We start from the raw sequence: 9,518 nt of genomic DNA on the forward strand, positions 1-9,518 counted from the left end.
AATCCTACAATGCTTATCCACATAAAACTTTTATGCCCATACAAATGAGAACAAAAGCATTAGCACAAATTGTATGCTCATTTTTTTTTCTTTATTTCAATTAGGTGACCCTCCAACAGAGGAAAAAAACATCCAAGGTGGAGATGATTTAAAGGCTGGAGCTGAAATTAAAACAGAAGAGCAAAACATGTTTAAGGAATCATTAGATACCCCCGAGTGGAACAAATCTGTCAACAAAGATGCAAAGCACTGCGAGTTACTAACTGATCAATTAAGTGAACAGCAGAAGAGGCAGCAGCTTTCAGTTTCTGATCGCCATGTTTATAAATACCGCTGTACCCACTGTAGTTTGGCTTTTAAGACTATGCAGAAGCTTCAGATACATTCCCAGTATCATGCTATTCGGGCTGCCACCATGTGCAGCCTTTGCCAACGCAGCTTCCGTACATTCCTGGCTTTAAAAAAACATTTGGAAACGGGCCACCCTGAGTTAAGTGAGACTGAACTACAGCAGCTTTGTGCATCCTTACCTGTAAATGGGGAGCTCTGGGCTGAAAATGAAAGCATAGCCCCAGATGAGCACTCCCTGGAGCAGGACACGGAGCGTGATTATGAGATGGACCATGAAGGAAAGGCTAGCCCAGTTGGGAGTGACAGTAGCTCTATTCCAGATGACTTGGGCACAGAACCAAAGCGGACTTTGCCTTTTAGAAAAGGGCCAAATTTTACTATGGAAAAATTTTTAGATCCATCACGACCATATAAATGTACAGTGTGTAAAGAATCCTTCACACAAAAGAACATTCTTTTGGTCCATTATAATTCCGTGTCTCATTTGCATAAACTTAAAAAGGTCTTGCAAGAAGCATCAAGTCCAGTTCCTCAAGAGACCAACAGCAGCACTGACAACAAACCATTCAAGTGCAGCATTTGCAATGTTGCATACAGCCAAAGCTCTACATTGGAAATTCATATGAGATCCGTTCTTCACCAAACTAAGGCAAGGGCTGCAAAACTAGAACCAAGTAGTAACAATACTAGTGGGAGTACCATAGCAGGGAATATTAGCAGCCCAAGCCAAGGGATGCTTGATTCTATGGGTTTGCCACATGTAAACAACAAAGAACCCCACCTAGATGCCAAAGAATTAAACAAAAAGCAAGCTCATGAGGTTATTCCTACCCAACATTCACATCACCCACCACAGTCACCAGCACAGCTTCAAATGCAACTGCAGCATGAACTGCAACAACAAGCTGCATACTTTCAGCCCCAATTTTTAAACCCAGCATTTCTTCCTCACTTTCCAATGACTCCAGAGGCTCTTGTTCAGTTCCAGCAGCCACAGTTTCTTTTTCCATTTTATATTCCTGGGACAGAGTTTAGTCTAAATCCTGATTTAGGACTACCTGCCTCTGCTGCATTTGGAATGCCCGGGATGGCAGGATCATTGCTCGAAGATTTAAAGCTTCAAATTCAAACACAACATCAGGTTGGGCAGACCCAGCTACAAATGCTACAACAGCAAGCACAGCAGCAGGCACAGCAGTATCAAGCCACACAATCACAGCATCAACCACAAAAGCAACACCATTCCAACAGGATAATGAAACAAGAACAAAGCAATGTTAGTGTGTCAAGTACTGAATGCCAGCTTACAAAAGATACATTATGTTACAAAGAACCAGAAGAGGTCACTGAAAAGCAAGAAAAGCCAAAGCAAGAAGTTGCAAATGAAAATGATGCTCCAAAAGACAGCAAAGATGTAAAGAAGCAAAGATCATTAGAACCTACTATTCCACCACCTCGTATTGCTTCTGGCGCTAGAGGGAATGCAGCAAAAGCTCTCCTAGAAAATTTTGGATTTGAATTGATTATACAATATAATGAAAACCGACAAAAGGTACAAAAGAAAAACAGGATTGGGGAAAATGAAAATAATGAGAAGCTAGAATGTGGGGCATGTAGTAAGTTATTTTCAAATATTTTGATCCTAAAGAGTCACCAAGAACATGTGCATGGACAGTTCTTTCCATATGGGGAGCTGGAAAAATTTGCTCGCCAGTACAGAGAGGCATATGATAAGCTTTACCCAATTGCACCACCTTCTCCAGAAACACCTCCACCACCACCACCGCCTCCTCCACCTCCTTCTGCACCTCCAACACCGGCTCCACCTCCACCTCCACTTACACCATCTGTACCAGTGAAGATTCCAAGTTCAACTCCAACACCGTTGCAAGCTCCCCCGCCAACTCCTCCACCCCCTCCACCACCTCCACCCCCTCCTCCACCACCCCCTCCACCACCGCCACCATCAGCTCCTCCTCCAGTTCAGCTTCCAGTCTCATTGGACCTTCCCCTATTCCCATCAATTATGATGCAATCTGTTCAGCATCCCGGTTTACCTCCACAACTTGCACTGCAGCTTTCTCCAATGGATGCTTTATCTGCAGATCTTACACAGATGTGCCAGCAACAGTTGGGCTTAGATCCAAATTTCCTGCGACATTCCCAGTTTAAACGCCCACGTACAAGAATAACAGATGACCAGCTGAAGATATTACGTGCCTATTTTGACATTAATAATTCTCCTAATGAGGATCAGATACAGGAGATGGCTGAAAAATCAGGTCTTTCCTTGAAAGTTATCAAACACTGGTTTAGAAACACTTTATTTAAGGAACGTCAAAGAAACAAAGATTCACCATACAATTTCAGTAATCCTCCTATAACTGTTCTTGAGGATATAAGAATTGAGCCACCACTATCTTCACTAGATACTCTTAGGTCAGACTCTGCTTTTAGCAAAAGGTCATCAAGAACCAGGTTTACGGACTATCAGCTTAGAGTTTTACAGGACTTTTTTGACACTAATGCATACCCAAAGGATGATGAAATAGAACAACTATCCACCGTTCTTAACTTGGCAACACGGGTTATTGTTGTCTGGTTCCAAAATGCCCGTCAAAAAGCTAGAAAAACTTATGAAAATCAAGCTGAAACTAAAGACAGTGAAAAAAGAGAGCTAACCAATGAGCGCTATATCCGTACTAGCAACATGCAATATCAATGTAAGAAATGCAATGTTGTATTTCCCAGAATATTTGACTTAATTACACATCAGAAAAAGCTGTGTTATAAAGATGAAGATGATGATCTTCAAGATGAAAGCCAAACTGAAGATTCAATGGATGCTACAGATCAAATCTTGCCAAAGGCATCCAGTCAAGCAGAGATATCAAAAGCCTCAACTATAACAACAGTAAGCTCTGGTTCAGGCTCAAGTACACCATTAATTCCATCTCCAAGACCAGAGTTTGGTAAAACTTCACCAAAACCCGATGTACAAAATGAAAAACCAAAGCAAATTGATGCTATTGCTAGCTCATTAGCCTCCAAATTAATTCAGTCCAGTTCTACATCATCTGACACACAGCCTTCGCCGTCAGTATCTGTATCTCAGCAAAGGCAGTCTCAGCAAATTGCAAGACCTTCATCTGCATCACAAACCACTCCTGTTCCATCTAGCCCATTACCAATATCTCTGACTTCATTGCCAAACAGCCTACCTCCTCAGCTGCTACAATACCAATGTGATCAATGTACAGTGGCTTTCCCAACTTTGGAACTGTGGCAAGAGCACCAACACATGCATTTCTTAGCTGCCCAAAATCAGTTTCTCCACTCACAGTTTTTAGAAAGGCCAATGGACATGCCATATATGATTTTTGATCCTAACAATCCTCTTATGGCAGGGCAGTTACTTGGTAGTTCCGTGTCTCACATGGCTCCACAGGCTGGTGGGCCACATAGTGCCACATCTGTGTCTGCTTCCCTAAAAAGGAAGATGGATGACAAAGATGATAATAACTGCAGTGAGAAGGAGGGTGGCAACAGTGGTGAGGATCAACATCGAGATAAACGATTAAGAACCACTATTACACCAGAGCAACTGGAAATACTTTATGAAAAATATCTGTTGGATTCTAATCCAACACGAAAGATGCTTGATCATATTGCTAGAGAGGTGGGCCTAAAAAAAAGAGTGGTGCAAGTTTGGTTTCAAAATACAAGAGCCAGAGAAAGAAAAGGTCAGTTCAGAGCTTTAGGTCCAGCTCAGTCTCATAAAAGATGCCCATTTTGCCGTGCACTATTTAAAGCAAAGTCAGCATTAGAAAGTCATATTAGGTCTCGACATTGGAATGAGGGAAAGCAGGCTGGTTATAGTTTGCCACCAAGTCCTCTTGCTGGAATGGATGATGGTGGTGAAAGCCCAAATAAATATATGTTTTTTGATTATCCGACACTTCCAAAGAATGACCAGTTCAGTGAAAATGATATGCCTTCTACTGTTTCCACACCAGTAAGCAAAACTGCTGAGCTATCACCGAAGAATCTTTTAAGCCCATCATCTTTTCGGGCAGAATGCAATGAAGACATAGAGAACTTGCATCAACCTCATGTGGAAAGGTTTGATCAAAGCAAAAACGATTTTGATGAAACATCATCAATTAACACAGCAATTAGTGATGCTACTACAGGGGATGAAGGAAACAATGATGTAGAAACCATGACTGTTAGCTCTAAATATTTAAAAACTCCCAAAGAACCAAAAATTCAAATGAATGATAGTTTGCCAAAAACAGGAACTACTCCCACAATTGATAACTGTGACGAGAGTTTCTTCTTTTCTCTGACAAATACATCACACAATAACATGGACAGAGAAAGCGATCTTGACCAAAGTATATACATGACTGATGAGTATGAGGACAATGCTGACCGTAGTGAAACATCCAGTATTGCAGATCCAGATCCCAGCTCACCAAACTCTTTCGGTAGCAACAGCCTCTTCAAAGCCAAAAATCATGACCGACCAGGTCATAAACGCTTCAGAACTCAAATGAGTAATGTTCAACTAAAAGTTCTCAAAGCTTGCTTTTGTGATTATAGGACTCCAACAATGCAAGAATGTGAAATGCTGGGCAATGAGATTGGTCTTCCCAAACGTGTTGTCCAAGTTTGGTTTCAAAATGCACGGGCAAAAGAGAAGAAATTTAAAATAAACATTGGGAAGCCTTTCATGATTAACCAAACTGGGCCAGATGGAACCAAACTTGAGTGTTCTCTTTGTGGGGTAAAATATTCAGCACGCTTATCCATTCGAGATCATATATTTTCAAAGCAACACATTACAAAGGTGAGAGAAACAGTGGGAAGCCAGCTTGATCGTGAGAAGGACTATTTGGCCCCTACTACTGTTCGACAACTGATGGCACAACAAGAACTGGATCGGATAAAGAAGACTTCAGATGTTTTGGGATTAACCGTTCAGCAGACAAGTATGTTGGAGAGCAGTTCTCTTCATGGTCTCAATCTGTCAGCATCTTACCAAGGGCTACCTGGCCTTCCTTCAGTTCTCCTTCCTGGGATGAACAGCCCATCTCCATTGCCTGGGTTTACACAGAGTGCAAACAGTAAGTGTGAATCATATTTGATTCTGCTTTGCTAATATAAATGTGATCATAAAAAAATGCAGCAGCTTTTAAAAAAGACTATATGCTATTAATATTTTTTAAATAAACTGGAATGATAATGTTCCTTCTCACATCTTTTATTGATCTGTAAATTATTGTAATTTGGGTCAAACATAAATTATTAGGTCTATGTTATAACAGGAAAAGTTAAAAGCTTTAAAGTTTAAAAGAAATACAAAGGCTGCTATTGTTGATGCCTACTGAAAGTGCTAGTCGCCTGACTGCGATGCTGATCCTAAAGCCGGCAATAGATGGTTTGAATCTCAGCTAGTTTAGCAGGGACTGGCTGAGAAGCTGAATGTATCAAAGTCAATCCATCGATCAACTTGGGTACAACCAGCATGTCGGATTTTTGGCATGCGATTATTGCCAGCCTCTATAGCCGCTAGTAATAATCACTGTGTTCTCCTGAAAGGGATGGCTCCCTGTGCCCTTCCGCCAGGAGAACACAATAGCTCCGTGGAGGGAGACTGACTGACTGACTGTGTTGATGGGGAATCGAGCAAGCAAAAGAGGATATTCAAGTCTTAGGCAGGCCATAGATGGTGTAAAGTTATTGCATCAGAGAGATTGTGCAGATTAGGAGTTTTCACTTTCTAGATGCTAGTTCCATGTCAGTGACATAATATTATAGCCAAAGATAGCTAGGCAACTAGCATTGTCAGTACTTCAGAAATGGCAACCTACATATTTTTTTCCAGTGAGCATTTAATTAAAAAATGTGATCCAGTCCCAACACAAGATCGTCTGATTAATCCACAGGGAATATAGGCTTGTGTACATCAGATTGATCTTATCTAGCAATATTTATTTTGGCATGGCTTACCATGGAATTTACAGCTAACATATGTAGTTTACTACATAAAAAATGCTTAAATATTATACCTGTAAAAATAAAAAAATAAACATTTTGTATTGAGAACATACAGTATCTGTTGTTCCCGACTAATTGTAGTAACAATTAGAAAAGCAGCTTAAAAAGATATTATTGCAACGGGATTACTTATATAAACACAGAGCAATAAAGCTAAACTCCAGGCAGGTATAAAAAAAACAATATTAATGCAATTATGTAAACATTAATACAATATTAAATGTATTTTTTTAATGCAAGCGATGTAAGTACCTGAATTTGGCTTGGTTAAATCGCATGCAATGTACTGTACAGTCTGTACAGCGAAGCTTAGAAAGGGTAAGGGGAAATAAGCACAAGAACCCAATCAGGTGTCCTGCAATGCATGGCGCATGCTTATAGTAGAAGAGAGCAGAGTGAAAGAGAGATGAGCTGATCAATGTGCTTCTTCTCTTTTTACTGTCCAGTTACTGGGTGGGTATAGAGAAGGGACCTGTAAGTGAAGGTTAAGCTGCAAAAGAGAAATAATAAGTCCTCTTCCCTGCTAGACAGGGCTGTGCTGTGGGGTAGAGATACAGTATGTGAATTTTAGGACTGAATGGGCAGACATACAAGCTACCTTATATATTTCATCTGTATGCCTAGAAATTAGCTTTAAAGAGGAACTTCAGTCTACTCACATAATTTGTAATAAAAACATCTTTGCCATTCTGAAGCTTCCCTCCAACCACTTTGCAAATTATTTTATATATACTGTGATTCTGTACTTGCCAAATATGCTTCAGAAATCTCCCTCCACTGAGTCTGGCTGCAACCATTTTAACTGTGGGCAGCTGAAGCTGCTGCCTGTTCACTTCCTGGATTTACACAGACACACAGAGGCACTCCTCTAGCTCTGTAGCCCTGCAGCTCTTGTTGGCTCTCTTATGTCTCACCCCCCCCCCCTGGCAAACTCTCACAATAGTGAAAGAGAGAGAGCTGTGCGTGATGTCATAAGCCTAAGCTTTTACTAGACAAGAAACAGGAAGTGGGCTGTATAAGATATTTACTGGCAGAAAAAAAAATGTTTTACTATTCAAAGTTAAAACAACAAGGGCAGAAGCTTTAATAGATGGAAAGATGAAAAAATGACTGAAGGTCCATTTTATGCGTAAGATTCAGGCTACATGCATTCAGTTATTTTTGTGCTGCCTTCCACCTAATTTCTGTTGAAACCCAGGAGATGGCAGGCAAAAAAAGGTCTTGCATAGATAAAGCTTATATTTGGTTTTATCATAATCTTCAACAAGAACAGATGCTGGAGAAAGAACAGAGAAAATTAGACCATCCCTTGCTTTTTCCACTTTTTCATAAGTTATTTTACCGTAAAGAAAAATAGAATAGAAAAAAATGACAGCAAGTCCAACTGCCATAGCTGATAAACATGGTATCTTTTATTATGTCCAAGCCTACAGTTCTGCTTAAGTATCTGCTTTGTTGTATTCATTTTAGATTAGTCTACTTTTCCAAAAATACCATGTGGCCAAAAGCCAGTACAGTATTATTTGGTTTATTGATTGCTATAATTTCTTTGTAACCATAAGGCTAGATTGAATATAAATGATATACATAAACATGTTATAAATACTGTCTCTTTTTTTTACTTTCCAGATTTGACATCTCCTGGTGCCGGCATGCTTGGGTTCCCTACTTCAGCTACTCCATCTCCTGCCCTCTCTCTTAGCAGTGCACCCACTAAATCTTTGCTGCAGACTCCCCCACCACCACATCCTCCACCACCCCATCCATCCTCGTCATCATCCTGTTCATCAGGACAGCAGACAGATCAACAAAACAAAGACTTGGACAAAAATCTTAAGCGACACAAATTCAAAAAGATCAAAGAGGAGGAATCAGAGGCTGCAAAATCTGAAGTTAGGCAATCTAAAAAAGAGGAAAAAATCTCATCTGCTCTTTCCATGTTGGGCAAAGCTGAAACACATATGGACCCTGCTCATTTGCAAGCACTTCAAAATGCTTTCTCTGGTGACCCAGCTTCTTTTATAGGTGGTCAGTTCTTGCCATATTTTATTCCTGGCTTTGCTTCATACTTCACACCCCAGCTTCATGGAACAATGCAAGGTGGTTATCTCCCTCCAATATGTGGAATGGAAAGCCTCTTCCCATATGGTCCAGCAGTGCCTCAAGCTATTGCTGGTTTATCACCTGGTGCATTGTTACAACAATACCAACAGTATCAGCAGAGCCTGCAGGATTCACTACAAAAACAACAAAAACAACAGCAGCAGCAGACGCCGCCACAGCAAGAACAAAAACCTTCACAAGTAAACTCGCCTAACACAGAAAATGAACGACAGCAAAAGTCAAATGAAGAGTTGGAAAAGAAGGCAGAAAAGAGTCCTGCCACAGAAAGCACAAAAGAAGAACCCCAAACACACCCAAAAAGTGCAGACTTATCAGACAATTGCATTGTTCCATTTGTCAAGCATGAATTTATATGCAGAAAGTGCCAGATGATGTTTACTGATGAAGAGGCAGCAGTAAACCATCAAAAGTCCTTCTGTTACTTTGGTCAGGCTTTATTTGACCCACAAGAAACAGTGCTTCGAGTCCCAGTCAACAAACATAAGTGTCTTGCCTGTGATGTGGCTATTAGCGGAAATGAAGCACTTAACCAACACCTCCAATCAAGCTTGCACAAAGAGAAAACAATCAAACAAGCAATGAGAAATGCCAAAGAGCATGTTAGATTATTACCTCACTCAGTCTGCTCCCCTAGTCCTAACACCACATCTACCTCGCAGTCTGCAGCTTCTTCTAATAACACCTATCCTCATCTTTCTCGCTTCTCCATGAAGTCCTGGCCAAATATTCTTTTTCAAGCATCTGCCAGGAAAGCTGCTTCTTCCCCTTCTTCTTCTCCTCCTTCCCTCTCCTTGCCTTCAACGGTTACCTCAAGTTTGTGCAGCACCTCAGGGGTTCAAACCTCACTACCCACAGAAAGTTGTTCAGATGAGTCTGACAGTGAGCTGAGCCAGAAGCTGGAAGACTTAGATAACCCACTGGAAGTCAAAGCGAAACCTGCTTCTGGCCTAGATGGTAATTTCAATAGCATCAGAGTGGAT

The 9,518-nt window shown here is 40.8% G+C and overlaps 1 protein-coding gene across 2 annotated transcripts in view; it reads left to right on the forward strand.

The window, feature by feature from the left end:
- ZFHX4 (zinc finger homeobox 4) overlaps positions 1-9,518 on the forward strand; it is a 225,471-nt gene that overhangs the window by 212,931 nt on the left and 3,022 nt on the right. For both annotated transcript variants that reach the window (XM_073631833.1, XM_073631834.1), the window contains exons 9-10: positions 105-5,480; positions 8,044-9,518. The exon at positions 8,044-9,518 is cut by the window's right edge and continues 3,022 nt beyond it. In XM_073631833.1, coding sequence (XP_073487934.1) covers positions 105-5,480; positions 8,044-9,518 — 6,851 coding nt within the window. The remainder of the gene's footprint in view (positions 1-104; positions 5,481-8,043) is intronic.

The sequence above is a fragment of the Aquarana catesbeiana genome, linkage group LG05, assembly GCF_042186555.1.
Source record: "Aquarana catesbeiana isolate 2022-GZ linkage group LG05, ASM4218655v1, whole genome shotgun sequence".
Classification (NCBI taxonomy): Eukaryota; Metazoa; Chordata; class Amphibia; order Anura; family Ranidae; genus Aquarana; species Aquarana catesbeiana.